This window comes from Musca vetustissima, unplaced genomic scaffold (assembly GCF_032173495.1).
Source record: "Musca vetustissima isolate MV318-11 ecotype Yass unplaced genomic scaffold, APGP_CSIRO_Mvet_v1 utg10935, whole genome shotgun sequence".
Classification (NCBI taxonomy): Eukaryota; Metazoa; Arthropoda; class Insecta; order Diptera; family Muscidae; genus Musca; species Musca vetustissima.
In genome coordinates this window covers 308,117-326,557 of record NW_026884842.1, presented here as the reverse complement: position 1 = coordinate 326,557, position 18,441 = coordinate 308,117, and the positions used below count along the sequence as shown (strand labels likewise).

General features: G+C 32.6%; 1 protein-coding gene across 1 annotated transcript; it reads right to left on the bottom strand.

The window, feature by feature from the left end:
- Positions 1 to 683: 683 nt before the first annotated feature.
- LOC133331905 (serine-rich adhesin for platelets-like) lies at positions 684 to 17,369 on the bottom strand. The gene is made up of 7 exons (XM_061540296.1): positions 17,273 to 17,369; positions 6,542 to 6,706; positions 6,103 to 6,478; positions 1,960 to 2,198; positions 1,701 to 1,865; positions 1,185 to 1,637; positions 684 to 1,123 (listed from the first exon to the last, which is right to left on the bottom strand). The coding sequence occupies exons 1-7, from the start codon at positions 17,367 to 17,369 to the stop codon at positions 684 to 686; spliced, it is 1,935 nt and encodes a 644-aa protein (XP_061396280.1).
- Positions 17,370 to 18,441: the final 1,072 nt, after the last annotated feature.

Genomic DNA, 18,441 nt, shown 5'->3' with positions numbered 1-18,441 from the left:
ATTTAATGAAGCTTGAAGTTTGATAAAAAATTATCGTGGAAAGAAACCAAATGAATGGTGGCTTTTCAGTTATGGTTAATCATATTTACTGTATCGCACGCTTAGTTTGAAGTTTTGATAAAACATTATTCTTATTAAATTCTTCTGGATGAAACTTAGGACTCATAACTGAATGGTCGTCGAAATTTGAGAAAATTTACCAAAAAAAAAATCACTTCCTAACACGCAAAAATTATAGTTTATATATAAAATTATAGTTATATTTTTTTCAATTTATTAAAAATGAATTTTTAATACCTCCCACTATGAGTTTCACACACAAAATATGTATGTAATATCGATCGTGGCTTTTATCTGTGCGTACTCTGCCATTGTAAATCGCTGCTAGAATAAACCGAAATATAAAACTACAGACTATCACTTTGGAAAATTATGCTCGAATCTTGAACATACCGAAATCCTCAAAATATCAATAATTGGAGATATCGTTTCATAGGGACTATAACAAAACGAGGACGGATGTTATAGATTTAACATCTAAAAATAAGTCAAATTATATCAAACTAGACCAATTCGGTTGAAAAGCTTCGCAACTACGCGGGCTCTTTTCCATTTTGTACAAATATAAAAATAGAAGAATGGCATTTCAATTAAATATTATTATTGGTATTCATTTTTTAATATTATAACTCGGTATATGTGTTGTTTCTTAGGACTATATTCCCATTGATGGGGTAATTCTCATCGTTCACATCATCATCGTCATCAACTAGGGGCCGAGTGAATTCATTCGAATATGCTTGCGATTTTTTCTTTGATTTGGTTCTGCTGGACTTTTTATTATTCTTGCTATCGGTAGTTGTGGCAGTGCCATTAAAAGTCGTAGCTACAGCCGAACTATCATCTTCGCAATTTCTTTTGCTAAAGCGTATTAAATACCAAGCAACGGCACGATCGCCGAATCGTCGATATGCTAAGCCGGCTACTATTATAATCACAATTGCAACAAAAATGCACAAAAGGATGGAAAAGCCATTATGAGGATCCTCTTCATGGGGGTCATTATCAAAGCTATATGTATTTATTTTTGGCTCAATATTGGTTTTTTGTGTGGGTGTTTTAACTGAAATGAAATTGAAATTATATAGGGTAGAAGTCAGAAAATTTTACAAATTTTAATTTACCAATAATTGGAGTTTCGGATGTTACAATGTGGGTGTTAGTTTTTTCAGTTGGCTTTTCTGGCTTCTTTGTTGTCGTTGTTGTTGTTGTAGTAGATGTCGGCCGAATAGTAGTAGTAGTTGTGATCTTTCTAGTAGTTGTAGCTTTGGTAGTGCTTCTTATCGTTGGAATTGGCTTTTTGGTCGTAGTAGTAGTGGTGGTGGTAGTAGTTGTTGTTTTCCTTGTTGTGGTAGAAGGTGTTGTCATACGAGTTGTTGTGGTTCTAATCGTTGTTGTTGTTGTAGGCGTGGTGGCAACTGTTGTCGTAGTAGTTGTTGTTGTTGGAATGACTTTTACTGTTGAAGTACTAGTCGGCACTGTCGCAGCTGTCGTTGTTGTTGGTGTAGCTGTCGTTGAAATATTTTGCCCCTCATTGTCATTCGCGGATGATTCCACAGTGGTTTGTTCAAATAATTCTAAACAAATACATTGAACCGAGATATAAGCAATGTCAAACACCAATAGATTTCAATACATACCTGTAAGACATATAGTCTTAAAATCAGGACAACAAGTGTCTGAATCTTCACAATCAGCAGTGCAACTACACAGCCCCATTAAAACCTCACCTTCCCTTAATAATCCTACTCCACCGCTCTTGAAACATCGATTAGCACATGACTGCATATCAAATATGGACTGATCTGCAAAAAAAAAAAAAATAAATAAATAAAATAAAATAACAACAACAACAAAAGTGAATTTGGGAGTTCTCCTTAAAACTTTACTATTACATACAAGTGGTTGTGTCATACTCTTCATTAGACGGTGTATCATCATTGCTTTTATCCAAAGCTTTACATTCGTCTCCCATCATTAGCCGTACATCGTCCACAGCAATATCACTTAGTTGAGTGCGACCGGATCTGGCAACAAAAATTATTTGAAAGTCTTCTTCTAATTCCTCAATGCTGAAATGGGCTTCATTCCATATATTGTTTTGTCCGCCATTTCTTTCGAATTTAATTAGAGTTGATCTTCTGTAATTCGAAATGTAGTGATTCAATTAGGTTACGATATACAACTGTAATAAACAGCAAGCGATGAAATATATAAAAAAAAAAAACAATTAAAAAAGTCCTTAAATTCGGCCGTGCCGAACTTTGGGTACTCTCAGCCATAGGTATACAGACAGTTACTGTGCATTCAAAATTCCTTAAATCGATCGGAACATTTATATGGGGAATATGTTATTGCGTTATGTAGTAATAGCTTGTTTACGTTCAAATAGTGTTCCAAATTAAAGACTCTCAAGTAGAAAAGCTTCAACATACCGAAAATAAAACGGAGCTTTTTTAATTTAATTTGTTTGTTCTGCAGGAATCCGATATGCCAAATTATAGTCACTTACATGAAAAAATGGTATCATTCTATGTGAGCTATTCCCAACATTTAACTGACATTGAAATTTATGGTGGGAATATTTGACACCCCATGGACATTTGAAAATCAAATAGGAGCAAATTCGGCTGAAAACCATTAAGGAAATTTCATAAGTCGAACCGACTATATAATACCGTTCACTACTTTAGGTATATTCAAGATTTGATGCTAATTATAAGGTATAGTAAGGTTTATGTACAATAACCTGTCGGTGAAATAAACGTAGCATCTTTGGGAAATCACTGACTTGAAATCGTACAAACGTAAATATGTGATCTATAAAGATGGATGGAATGGCATTCCAAATTTCTTCATAAATAACGATTTTTATGAAAAAAAAACATCGACTTTGAAGTGGCCATATAATTAAAACATTGTGCAATTTTTACTTTACTGCATTTTTTATACCCTACTCAACTATGTTGTCAGGGTATTATAGCTTTGTGCAGCCCTAAAAGGTTGTAACGCCGCGAAATATTGGTGCTAGACCCACCTTTAAGTATACCGACCACACACAGTTATGGACCAATCTTCACGAAATTTTGCATGTAGGATGGGTTCTGGCCAATGAAGACGCCTATTGTTTTTGGAAAAGATCGGTTAATATTTAGGGGATGAAATGGACCAAAAACTTTATTTTTGTCGGTTTTTCTGGTCGCTCCAGAGGCCGCAATTATGGCCCAAACACCGCGAATTTTTGCATGGAGAAGGGGATTGGGCCAAAGAAAAAGCGTGCCTGTTTTGATAAAGATTGGTCAATTTTTAGCGGATCAAATGGACCCTAACTTTTGTGTGAAAAATTACAAAAGTTGTATTGTATGGCGTATATATTTGCTCCTGAAGGATATAGACCCGAGAAGTCGATAGTGTATCGAAGAGGAGTGTTGACCTTTAAATTGATACCAATTGTATGGTCGTATGTACTCGGATGTGGGAGTTACACTTAAATATTTACAGGTGTTTATGTATTTATATATTATTTAGTAACCCATTACCACCCTAGAGGGCGGAAATATAGCGCTGATCATTTTGTAATTTTCCATGAGATTCCCGTTATGATGATCAGATAATAATTTTGGGATGAAGTGGACCGAAAACTTATTTTTTGTGTTTTTGTTTTCGAGTCGATCTCTAGGCCACAATTGAAAGCCCAACTTCACAACATAACCCACGGTAAAGAGAATCTGGACAAGTACAACCCTCGTCTACTGAATATTAGAAATATTTGTTGACATCTAGTCGGTTAAGAGGGTGCAAATATCGCGAAATATTGCCCAAGCTCAGAATATACAAACACAGAAAGTTCGATTTTCGTGGAAGTTGTGTAGGGTATCATATGGTCGGCCCCGTCCGACTATACTGGTCCGCTCACTGGTTTTTTAATATTTTTTAAAGAAACTCCTTAAATTTGTTAAATTGAGAAAAATAAGCACCGATGAAATCAATTACATATAAAAAATTTAAAATAAATCTGTAAAATCTATCAAAATTGGTAACAATTTGTACAGTACACCTAACATTCGGAAAATCGCCCTTAACCCTTTGTGGCCCAATGTTGCCCACAGGCAACAAAATGTTTTAGAGCTTATATTTAATATGCAGCTAGTAAATATATATTATTTGGATATCATATGTCAAGACCTGATTATGGTCGACACATATCAAAAGAAAAATCAACCAAATTCAAAATTTAGTAAAGTTATGAGCTTTTCAATATAGAGAAGAGGGTATATTTGTGTACAGTACTAATTTGTGTATACAGTCCAAATTATTTAAATCGCTTCGTATTAAAATTGTACGAGTTCTGGCATCAGAATTGTTTTTGATTCTTCTAAAAATGTATATAGAGAATAATTTAAAATGATTTCCTGTAGATTTTGCATTTGGGTTTCTTGATATTGGACTTTATTTTTTCCGAAAGAATGTACAGATGTAGCGATGTCAAATTTTGTGCATATCATATGTAGGATAGTTGCATTAAATCTGTGAACAGGAATACGGGGCTCAAAGGGTTAATATAGAAAATAAAGGTTCGAATGTACCAAAAATTGCTAGAATTAGTAGAAAATAACAATTAATTCTTAAAATATATAAACATTTGAAATAACAACTAAAAATGGGAATTAACCTAAACGAACGATTTGATTCCGAAAACCCTTATTCAAGAAGGCCGGAATATTTTTGCAGTATGTCAGGAAATATCGATTAATATTGGCATTTACCAAGATCTATTAATAAGGTCACCAACATAGCAATCGAAATCGGAAAACAGCTGTTTTTCTCAAGTCTAATGCCAAAAATTTGGACTTTGTTTACGTTTTCATAATGGAAGTCAATTCACAATAATGCATTTTGACAGCAAACTTGAGAGGTATCGATAATCAGCTGGTCTCCCTTGGTGACCTTATTTATAGGCCATGGCATTTACAATATCAAATCGATTGTGCGAGTAGTACAAAATATATTTTATCAAAAAATATATCAGTCACAATAGAGATAAACACCTCTGTTGACCAGTAAAAGTTTCTGCCACACAGCTGCATTTTTGATGCTAAACACTGGACCCCCAAAATCTATTAGACATGTCAATATTTTTCCAAAATTAACCCTTTTTCCGTCATCATAGAACGATATTCTGTTCACAGATTTAATGCAACTATCCTAGATAGGATATGGACAAAAATTGGCATCGCTACGTCATTGCATTCGGAAGATATAGTAAATTCTTTCTGAAAAAATAAAACCCCAATATCAAGAAAACCAAATGCAAAATCGATGAAAAATCATTTTAAATTATTATCTATATTCTGTTTTCAAAGAATCAAAAATAATTCTAATCACAGAATTCGTCCATTTCGAATACAAAGCGATTTAAATAATTTGGATATATGATATGTGTCGTCCAAAATCAGGTCTTGGCATAGGAAATCCAAAGAATGTATATCTACTAGCTGTATATTAAATATATGCTCTAGACTCATATTTAAAATATGGGCTTAATCAGGGATGGTCCGTGTGACGAATTTTTAGGTTTTCGACCGTCAAAAAGGTGTAAACGTCGAAAACGTCATATACCTGTCTAAAATGTAATAAATGTAGTAAACGTTGTTTATTTCAATATTATCAGCATACAAAGTTATTTTCAAGAATATATGTTACGTCGGAAATGTATGTCATTTACATCACTGTTTCTGACAGGCCATCTCTAGGCTTAATAATACTAATGCAAGTTTTTATGGTGTACGCCGAAATCGGATGTAAATATATCGTTTTAGAAATTATGGGCGTTTAAAAGTTTTCTTTAAACTTTTATCCACTGCCAAATTAATTTTGCCCAAAATATACATTGAAACCTTTCAGAAGCCGCATGCACATCGAATGGTTGTAGCGATTGTAGAATCAATGCTTATTTTGACTTCCTTTAATCGCGATTTGAGAAAAACCAAGAACTTTTTACTCGTTAGTGGAATATCTTACTAAGATGCTAATAATACATACTCATCATCGCTCAGCAGTATTTCATCCAAACTCATCGACAATGGCTTTACGACGACCTGTAATGTGCCCACACCTGCGCCATACATAAAATAATGAAATTGGAAGCAACAAGCTGTTTTCAACGACAGTTCTCTGCCGTATATCGGAGACCTCAACTCTACTGGCATATCCTGACTTATTAGACTTTCCATCAACATGTAATGGCCACCGTTGTGCGTCATGGTGGTGTGATCGGTGGGTGGTCCGGTTTTAAACGATGTAAATGCATTGGCAGCGGCCACTCGCTTCCATTCTAGATTTTTCATAGGTTCATATGACCAACCACAAACGTCGTCTGTTTCAAAATCGCAATCATGTGACACCTTGCCAGTTCGTTCTGTTGTTGAAAGATAATAATGTTAGTTATTAATGCAATGCTATACCGCTTAGATGGACTTACTCCGACATGTTCCAAGAGGACGATCCCAATGTGTTCCATTACAATATGCGTGTCGATTTCCCGCTACTATATAACTGTCCATACAATAAAGAACTGCCTTAAGATCTTTTTCATACAGCAATCGTCCATTATCGGGTGCAATTAAATCTTTTTGACATCCTCTTTCTATGTTTGAATAAACAAAAAACGAACAAAAATTAAAATTATGCGTGACATCAAATATGTGATTTTATTTTCACATCATGGTACAATAAGAAAAGGTAAGGATTTGATTCTAACGTAATACTAGAGTCAAATTTTCTTTGAAGTTTTAATGCTTTGTCATTTTTTTTTTCAAATTCAAAATTATAGCCACGGAATGCTTTATTTGACATTTCCATGTTGTCAGATGAATTCAATGGCGTACGTTCAGGTCTTGGAAGACAAATTATTACCATTTTGGGAAAGCAGCAACAATGAACAACTTGTTTTTTAGCAGGACAACGCACGAGTTCATAAAAGTCGTCATACTCAAGTATGGTTAAAATCGAAAAATATTAAAATTTCCGACCAGAATCCGATCGAGAACATATGTGGAATCTTGACTCATCGTGTCTATGCAAAAAACCGCCAATACCAAACTGTATTTTACCTCCATGAAGTGATTATCGATGAATGGCGGTCAATCGATGAAGACTTGCGAAAAATTTTGATCAACAGTGTGATGGATAAAATTTTTGAACTTATTCAAAATAAGAGAGGCCCTACCCATTATTTGTAAAAGTTATTTTATTTAAGTTTTAAAAAATAAATTTTTCTAATATTGTATAGGTGCGTCTATAGCTATGCAAAACCAGTAATTTTGACAGTGCAGAATTCGGCGAAACCATAAAGAATAAATTAATTATTTTTGTTGAATAATATGTGTTTTTGATCGTTTTATAGTGAACCATAACTTATTGTGTCCATTTTATTTGTCAACTAACATGCCAATTGAATTAGAGGTGCGGCTATAGTTATGATACGCAGTGTATGTTATATGTATGACGAAAATCATCAATGGACCTACTTAAAACGTACCTGCTGTTTTCGCTGAATAAAAACATCCATAATATAATCATAAATGTTCTAATTAGATACAAAACTATACATAAAGACATCAACTTTTAATATTCATTACACAATAGGATGGGCGCTATCATTGAATTTGTAATACATTCAAATGTAAGTAGGGGATTTAATGGAGTGCATATATACATTTTCGATCAGTGAAAGTTTATTTAGCCGTGCGCATTCGTTGCTGTTAAAAAATAATGTCCATTGGCTTAACTGAAGAATCTTTCTTGAATCGCCTTATAGTTATTTAATAATTTTTTAAAACATCCCTGTAGGGAAATGATCCAGTTTTAAACTAATCTTAAAATATTCACTACTAGTCCATTTATCGATCATTTTCCTTGGGACCAACTGACTATTTTTACATGGCGATAAGCAGGGTAATAGTCAGTCACTTTTCAACTTGTTAAAAACTAGTTATTTTTCGGCCGATTTATAGTTAGATTAAGAAAGTGCAGATATTCATCAGATATATTATATATATATATATACCCCTTTATTTTATTTCAAACTTAAAATAAATAATTAAAATACAATTTACACTTCTTTACTCTTTAAAGTTTCAAGCAGAATGGTTTTTTCATAAACTAATCTTAAAATATTCACTACTAGTCCATTTATCGATCATTTTCCTTGGGACCAACTGACTATTTTTACATGGCGATAAGCAGGGTAATAGTCAGTCACTTTTCAACTTGTTAAAAACTAGTTATTTTTCGGCCGATTTATAGTTAGATTAAGAAAGTGCAGATATTCATCAGATATATTATATATATATATATATATATTAATATATATACCCCTTTATTTTATTTCAAACTTAAAATAAATAATTAAAATACAATTTACACTTCTTTACTCTTTAAAGTTTCAAGCAGAATGGTTTTTTCATTATCTTGCATTCTTTGTTGTTGAAAGTAATTCTTTACGGCCGTTAGAAACCGGTTTCTTGTTTTGCGTGTGTTATGTTTTTATGACACGAGCATATTTTCATTTCAACGCGAACGACAAAATTAGCACCCCGCACTGATTGTTTGTTAACCATTTATTTATTTTTCACACTATTTGATATAATTTTCATGCATTTTTACACTTTTGTTTTTGAAATTGGAAAATTATTTACATATTTTTCATAGTCAACCATGGTATAATAATAAAAGGTAACATCAAGTGTTGTTGTACAAAAAACGATACAACAACCGCATGGAAAATTGTTGTTGTAAGTTCTACTAGTGTCAACTCATTTGACAGAAAAATGTAAACAAACAAATTATCATCAAATTATTTTTATTTTGAAAATGGAATATTTTTGAATCCTCAAAAAAAAAAAATTGAAAAACATGAATGAAAATCTATCAAATTTATATTTCTATCGCTTCCACATCTTTCCTTTAATTGAGCCATTGCCATATACAGTGGTGGTCACACAATTAAAACATTTATTGTGGTAAACATTTTTTGATCAGCCCTCGATTCATTTGAAGTATTTTTGAAAATTTTTTAATTCAGAACTCTTCGATATACTGCACTTAAGAGATTTAGTGTGAAAATAGAAAATTATTGCATGCAATTTTTCCATAAATAACGCTGCTCTGTGCCATAAAAATTTACTAGTGCCAATATCAATCGATATTTTCTCACATACTGCAAAAATATTCCGGCCTTCTTCAATAAAGACTATCGAAGTTGAATCGTTCCTTTAAGTTAATTGCCATTTTTTACTAATTCTACCAATTTCTTGTGCATTCGAATCTTTATTTTCTATAACAAAGGTGATTTTCTGAATGTTAGGTGTACTGTACACATTTTTGGCAATTTTAATAAATTTAACAGATTTTTTCAAAATTTTTTTTCTATAAATCATTTTTTCGATGCTTAATTTGCATAACTTACCTAAATTTAAATGATTTTTTAAAAATATTTTCAAAAAATGCAGTAAAGTTAAAAAATCACACAATGTTTTAATTATGTGGCCACTTCAAAGTCGATGTATTCTCATAAAAACCGTTATTTATGGAAAAATTGTATGCAATCATTTTCTATTTCCACACTAAATCTCTGAAGTACAGTATATCGAAGTGTTCTGAATTAAAAAAATTTCAAAAATACTTCAAACGAATCGAGGGCTGATCAAAAAATGTTTACCACAATAAATGTTTTAATTGCGTGACCACCACTGTATATGTGTAACACATATGACAATGCTGGGAATAGCGAGTTATTCCTTCAAGAAAGATTTGCTTCCTCAAACTTTCCCAGCAGGCAGATTGAGTAAATTGAATACGGGAACACATTAATAAAGAACAATCTCAAATTGTATGCGTTCCCAATTTTCCTGTTGGGTGATTTTTAAAAACATAATTTGTCAAATTCATATTGACACTAGTATAACGTTGGAATCAAATCAGCTGGGATTTGCTGTTACCTTTTATAATTGTACCATGATAGTCAACTACGTTTTTATTAGAAATCAAATATTTTGACAAAAAATGTAGATAGCAGCTGGGCTTACTGGATGACCTATTATATAGACCTTGATGATACCTTTTATAATTGTACCAATTTTTTCACATTAAAAATTATTGGCAACAAGCTAGAGTTTACATCGAAGGTAGACACATTAATGAACAGCAACTGTTATTACTGTCCTATATAATAGTACGTTTACATTGTACTGGATTAAGTTAACCCAGTGGGTTCAAATTGTCAATTCCATTGTATATATGTCAAAAAAATCCTCATAAGGTAGGTTATCCATTTTAATGGATATTTTTCCTAAAAACCCCAGAAAGTGGTCCAATATTGACGACGCATGGTAGGGTGGAACAACCCCAAAATAGTCGGATTGAAAAGGTTGAATTTGGATTCGTTGGACCCGATCACACGTTTCCAGTCGACCACTGTTCAACTTTTGGGCTCGTTGAAAATTTGTTACCCTGAATGCAGCTTTTTCCGATAATACAGGTTTTTGTTTTTTGTACTGCTGCTATAGCCAATGTTGGGAAGGGCTCTTCACACCGATTAACAGGTTTGACAAGTATTAAGACATATCAATTCACTTTTCCGTGGGTCCGCACAACTTAGAAGCAAACTCAATTTGAAGTATGGGAACAACGGAACATCGTTGTTGTAACCACTAATTGGGACGATTTAAATCTCTTTTCCACTTCCAGGGTAGAACAACTTCTTTCACTCGAGACCCGCATGGCCTCTTCAGTGGTTATTAAACATTTTTTCATGATTTATTATTTTTAGTTAATTAAAAAAACTTATATTTTCTTAAAAAATAACTAATAAAAACCCAACAAGATTTAAAAAAATGTGTTTTTGCAATCATTTTATTCAAATTATTCATAGAAATTTTAGAGTTTCGTGTTTGGGTTGTTTTGTTAAGTACGAAATCTCTATCTCTATATATAAAAATTACGTGTATTTTTGTGATCGCTAAACTGAAAAACTACTGCAGCGATTTGGACCAAAGTGTATGTACATGTGTGAGGAGTGGCGTGAGGAGTGTTTCTGTGTAGTTTGTAGTTCATCCGACAGATGACGCAATTGTTTTTTGTGTTTTTGCAACGTTACACAAGAACTACTACGCCGATTTTGACCAAACTTTATGTATGTCTGATTTTAGGTACTTTGAAAGTAGTAACAAATACCCTATAAATTGCCTTTAATTCGGTATTTCATGTAGGGTAAGGAACTTATCTGTAAATTGTGGGTATAGTACTTTATGCATATGTCCCAGATAATGGTAGGCATATCGGCCCAAACGTTCTTTCAATTTTTTCTTTCATAAAAACTTTCCCACTTCAATTACAGATAACAGAAAGAAATTTTTGGTCAATTCGGTCCCGCCGTTCTCAATTGATGAGTTGCTATACATTGTTTACATAATTTTTATAATCTTTTTTTCGTTTGCCTCCCACGCAATTTTCACGATCACGAACATACACGTAATTTTTATATATATAGAGAAAAGATTTGGGAAGTATATATATATATATATATATATCCAAATTAGAATCCTACATGAAGACAATTGCGCATTAACTTATATGTGCCTTTATTGTTCCTCAAATATATTTCTCATGATGTGAAAAATGTTTCCATTGATAACGGCTGCACCAATTTGACTTACATTTTCCTACGGACGTTTTTAATTGCAGTGGAAAGTATTTTTCCAACCAAGATTTTCAATGAACTGGTAAATCAATACCAATGCTTGTTAAGGTTTGTAACTTTGCACGTATATATTTGAAGATTTAAAAGAGAAGAAAAAAATTTTGTTATTGTTTTGTTGTTGTTTTTTGTAATTAAAGAAAAGTCCTTATTTTTGATGGCGGGCATGATAACTCCTCACTGGAACATCGGAATCCGAAAATTCCAACGGTGTTAGAAAGAGTGCATGTCTGGCTCTCGTATGAACTAGGATTATTGACTTCGCTCTAAAATTAACAAAATAGCGGAACTTTGAAAAAATATTTTTGGAAAATCGCCGATTTTTGACCAAAAACCAAGTTAAAAAATAAGGAAGATCTTCACCGATTGACTTTATCCTAGTTCATACGATAGCTATACACTCACAGAGAAACGTGTAAAATTTTGGAATCTATTGGATTATTAGTTTTTGAGTTATCGTGCCCGCCATTCGCAAAAAAATGTTTAGAGAAAAACGCTTTTTAAGTTTGAGAAGCCCTTTAGCCGTCACTTGATGCTGACACAATAAATCGGCTATATTTTCAAGAGTTCTTGAGATTTTCACTTGAAATTTTGTAGGGACATTCTTGAATTAGTGTAGGATCAAATTAAATCAAAAAAAATTGACCCCGAGAATGGGGGGGTCCCCTTAAAACATTATTCTATGTGAAAATAAATAGGGGAGAGGGGGGCACCTTTGAACGTGGGGCACCTTTGAACAGCGGTCATAAAATCTTGGTTTAAAATTTTTCCGACCCGCGACCACATTTTTGTATATGGCAATCTTGTTCTCTATCTGCGTAAACCACTTTGGCTAGCTTCTTCAGTTGTCGACAAATTGTGCATGTGTGACCATGTTTTCGCAGTGTCATTGTAAACTTTTATTCTTTTAGTTGTAAGGGCGCAGGAAGAATTCAGTGATAGTTTTCTTTCGTTAAACAAATTTTTTGCATTCCAACAATTATTTCAAACATAACTAATGTATTTTCTTTCATATATATTTTCTACAAAAAAAGTTATTATAAATTTCCGTAAAATACCACAGGTGGGGCACCTTTGAACATACCCAGTAAACTCCATTAAAAAACGGAGTTTTTAACTTTTGGCTTCGATTTCTCAAAAATTTAAAATGGGCTAATAAAATTACGGAATTATCTGTATTTTTCACCATATAAATGTTCGTTTTTAAGTCATTTTATGTTTTAATAAATTTTGATCAGAATTTTTTAATCTTCGAATATTTTTATATATTTTTTAATAAATAAATGCATTTCTGATATCTATGAATAAAATACATATATATTTGAACATAAACTCTGTAAAAAAACATGCCGTTCAAAAAATACCAACCCTTGTTCAAAGGTGCCCCCCTGGGGGGCAGTTTTGAACACTTTGACTTCGTCCATTAAAATAGAAATTAAATATATTTATCAAGCTTTAAGTATGTCATATGTATATTCATTTTAAAGGTTACATATGTACCTATTAGTTAAAATTTAAAGATACCAAAAATTTAAAAATAAAAAATTTTATAAGGCTTGAGAGCAAAAAGTGTTCAAAGGTGCCCCCCTCTCCCCTATATATTTTTAATAAAGTTTAATTAAATAATACGAAATTGAAAATAGAAAACTATATGTAAGACTCCCACATTATTCGCGATCATTGTATGCTTGCGTTTTCTATAGAACCAAGATTTATTTAGTTTGAAAATATAAGTTATCACATGTGAAACAATTTGTAGGGTAGTGACATTTATCTCTACGTATTTTCTTCTATACTAGAATGTAAAAATTAAGCGTACCGGCAAATAGCAGGGTTCCACATGTATATTTGCATGTTGTGAAAAATATGTCCGTGGTGCATTCAGAACGACTGTACCGATTTGATTCACATTTTCTTTCGGTTGTTTGTAATTACAGTGGGAAGGTTTTTAGATACACAGTATTAATCGTATTTTTAGTATTCCCGTCAAATATTCCACGTTTTGTCTTATATTGTTAAGAACCAAAACTGTTGAAAATTAAATGCTATTTTCATATTTTCCAAAAACTGTAATATTTTCTTGCAGTGTTGGTGACAGTCCGGGGCTACAAAATGTAAATTTCAACAGCAATTTATGTGAGTTTACCCATATCCGATTAGAAAATAGCCTTTCGTCAGGAATTAGAGGTAATATATCCAACTGACATTTGAATTTAGATCAAGGTGTCCGCCAAACTTTTTACACTTAAAAATAGTTTGGGGATATGTATGGAGGAATTTGTTTACCACTAAACCTTTCTAAACTAAACATTTCTAAACCCAATCTAAAATATTGCGAGTTATATAGAGATTTCAATATTAAAAACTTAAGGACTGTTGGATATGGACGAGATGGCATTCTAATTAAAAATCCTTCAACAAAATTTTTGTTTTTTGGAAAAATTGGTGAACTGAAATACCACACATACTGCTTTATCTTAATATTTCTGCTTTTAAAATTAATGTTAGGTACTTGAGTCGGCATTAAATGTGAACCTGTAATAATAATCTTGCATCACATAATGGGTTACCAGTAAAATAAGTTTTACAATCACGCGCAAAATATTTTTGAAAATTTTGATATAAACTTAATGGTAAATAGTTTCTCAAACATATTTTCCAAGTGTCCGAAGTGCAATCATGTACTAGTTTCTGCTCGCCACTGTAGGTATTTTTCATACAACTTGTCTCTCATTATACAGTATTTTTCGGTTAATTGACCCTACGGTTAATTGGTTTCCACGCTTAATTGAACCACATGATGGGGCAAAAAATATTTCATAGGGAAATACATGTAAATTTTCTCGGATTATTAAACCCTGTTAATTGATTTTCCCGCTTAATTGGTTCAAAATTCATGTCATCAAAAATACTTTTCCTTTTACTTTTCACCGGTTAATTGCATAATAATAATTGAAAAAAAATCTGCCATTTTTTACAGACATATTTGACATAATTTGTGAAAAAGACTAGGTGCGACCTCTACTAATTCAAAACATATATTTATTGCTAAGGAAAAACTGCGAGAAAGCGTAATTTGTATTTGACATTGATTTTTTTAAATCATTATACGTTAATACTGTAAAATTCAATTAAGCGTGTTCGGATAATTGGTTCCTCAGTTAATTGAACAACAATTTGTGCAAATTTTGTATTGTAATACTGTATTTCTTAATTACTGCAATAAATGTGTACTTTTGTTGATTTTTTACATGCAACTATTATTTCGAAGAGTATAGATTGTTTTGGAATCATAATTATTCAAAAATATGAATAAAAACTAATAAAATTTCGTTAAATTCGACAGGGTCGAACATTTTATACTCATCACCGTAAGGCGCACAGTCAAATTTTTAAAATCAATTGGAACTTTTATATGGAAGGTAGATTTTGTATCCAATTAAAGTCCCAAATATTAAAGTACAGCCAATTCGTTTGAAAAACGTACCCAAACCTACCAAAATTTAGAATACTGGGGATAACCTTATAAGGGTGGTATCCTAAAAAGTAGACCAATATTGGTCATTTTTTGTTGGAAAGTGTGCTACCCCATAAGTACCTAAAATACCAAACTACAGTCAATTCGGCTGAAAATCATGTCCAAAATCCTCAATATAAAAGTGGACTTAGAGCCTTTACATTATGTTAATTCAGTGACATGTGATGAATTGGACTTAGCGCCTTTACTCATCAATACAAAATAAAAAAAATGTTTTTTGTAAAAATTTACGCATCAAATTTTCGTCTTTGGAAACCAATTGCAAAGAAGCTACGGTGAGCACATTCATTCTGGGTGGATGCAGTGATTATATCGAAAAATCATACATTAGAACCATAATGTCCATGGGGTATTCTGCAACGTAGTCACTGATCACATGTGCGTGCGTAGTGTAGTTTAGCCACAAATCAGGAAGGAACACAAAAAAGAATTCTGAATTTACGAAAGCACTGTCAAACGGTATGAGTCGTATTTATACCTAATGCGATAAACAACATCAAAACATTAGGAACCTTGATTCGTTTACAGTGCGACTTGACCTTGTTCTAAGCGAATTGCGTAACATGCGGTTTGCTTTTTTTTAGTTTTGTGCTTTTCTATTGTTTTGTGGTTTAAGAAATATTCTGGAACAAAGCCTTGTAAATAGTTTTAGACACAAATTATATATGTATATACATATTTTAGGCAAACTCCAATCAAAAATATAAAGCAAAGACATAAAAAATCGTAAAAACGCTACAAGGTGCATTTTGAGAAAATAGTTTATGAAGTCAATTTTTTCTCGAAATTGAGATTTTAAAGCACATAGGCTCAATAAATAAAAATACATCTATTAAACAAAAATAACTATACAGTTCTCTCATTTATTGTTGTTTTGTAGTGATGTGTAAAGACGGTAAGTCCAAATAATCACATAGTTCGCTGCCTTAACATATAAAGGCTTTAAATCCACTTCTTTTAGAAATTGATATCAATTACGTATTATGTGTCCATCAAAAATCTATGCGCAAATGCAGGAAGCCATTGGTGTATCGCAATTGAACAAAATTATTTAACGGGCCGTTGAATTCGTTTATAACGAACTGTGCGAATAGCGAATAACTTTTACCATACAAATTACTACGTTTATAACTACATTTGAAATCGTTTATACCGACACTGTTTATAACGACATATCGGTTATAACGACTGTATTTAAAGTATAGAGAAACGACTTTTCCTTCATTTGATATGGTTTAAAACTACATATCGCTTGTAGCGACCCTTTTTGCCGGTCCCTTGTCCATCGTTGTAAGCAATTTTGATTATGAGCTGCATTCTTACGCAGCACATAATAAATATGTAAATCTTTATTCTAATAAATAAACATTACAACTTCCTTCTCCTTTATTGATTGCTTGAAAAAGGAGTATATTTGCAGAGACTGGACTCCATTGGCAAGTAGCAAATATCCAAACACATAACAGCTTGAACCACAATATGTTGTATGATATGTATGTATATTGTTATACCGATAATATCCTCTAAAATATGATATTTTGACGAGAATTATTGGCAGTTAATTTTTGACAAGGTCACATTTTCGAGCTGATAACCTAATCAAAAAAATACAAATTCTGGGGGTTTCCAAGGGTCATGACTATGATTTCATTGTTATTGTATTCTCTTTCTTAATATTGTTTTTCTCATTCCAAGAAACAACCTTCACTTCCACATTGTTTATCTGAAGGCACTGTGTGGACCGCATTTGTTTTTGAGCGAACAATGTATGTCTGTTATCACTAATGGTATCACTTGTAAAAGAACCGCTTCATTGTTAGAGAATGAGTTGTCACGGAATGGAGATTGTTACGACTTCCGCTTAGGCATTACTTTTTACTCTCTAAGGACATAATTGTTGCAATTGTGAAACATACTTGCACACACAGGTTTCTCTGCATCCCATTTGCCTTGTACGCAAACGATCAGTTTGGGTCCTTGCAATTCATATCCGGTATTGCAATTTACTCTCATTGATGCTTGTTTAATGCGGTAAGATCCGTTTGGCAGGTTTCCTGGTCTCTCGCAACGTAAACGAATTTTTGGTGCGCCATTGCTGCCACTCGGAAGACATGCAATGCCTATTGCGAATATGAAAATAAACCGGTACATTTTAACTACATCTATCATTATCTTTCAATACTAAATATATCGGATTAAGTGGAAATTCGGTATACTATCGAGCAGATGTTAACGCGACCGATGTTTGTAATTAACTACTGATTTATTTACTCGCAATGGATATTATTCGAAATGTTTTCACCACAACGAGTGATTTCAGTCTCCAGTCATATTCCCTTATCAACCAAGAGTTTTTTGTTCGTCTGGTATGTATAGTAGAAGGCGGGCATGGGTTTGTTATTGTGAGACTCTGAAAACATTATTCATGCGAGAGAACATCGAACGGAGCGATTGCTGAAATGTGTTTCATGTGCTGTAAGGTCCATAATAATCCGAATTGAATTGTTTATCTGAATATATGTTGGTGAAATTCGAATGTTAGAATTCTTCTTTAACAAACTGATAAGAGCTCAAAACTTCTGTGTCCAGAAATCTCCTTTGAACTAGCTAAAGACATTCCTAAAAATTGCAATTTTGTAATTCCATAAAATCGGATATTTTTCAATGTTGTTTGTTTCGTGTTTATACAACAAAAAATTTTGAACGGTTGAAGTGGAAGTGGTTCCGCTAGTCTTTTGCGCGAATCTTATATTTATATTTTTGGTATTAATTGCACGACGAATTATGAAACCAAAAACCTGAAGGGTATAATCGTCACCTTCCCTTCTAAATAAAAATAATTTAGGCGCAATATCTTAGCTATATCTTAGCCTTTTCAAACAGAGAGTGTGTCACAAAATTTCTAAAAGAAGAAAAAAAACATAGCAAACAATACCAGCTGGTTTTGGTTTTTTTGAATGAATCTCGTTGTAGCAGCTACTTTTACAATAACTGCCATTTGTTGTGCCTCTTCCATATGTTAAAATCAAATATAAATTATATTTATGCCTCAACATTCCACCCGTTATATATTTGCATTCTATAA

What these genes read in the sequence shown, in the direction of transcription:
- LOC133331905 (XM_061540296.1), bottom strand. Translation starts at nt 17,369, where the DNA reads ATGAGAGTAAATTGCAATACCGGATATGAATTGCAAGGACCCAAACTG. An exon ending in AGAGTATGACACAACCACTT is followed by an intron (nt 1,866 to 1,959) that starts GTATGTAATAGT and finishes TTTTTTTTGCAG; the next exon opens with ATCAGTCCATATTTGATATG. An exon ending in ATCCGAAACTCCAATTATTG is followed by an intron (nt 1,124 to 1,184) that starts GTAAATTAAAAT and finishes ATTTCATTTCAG; the next exon opens with TTAAAACACCCACACAAAAA.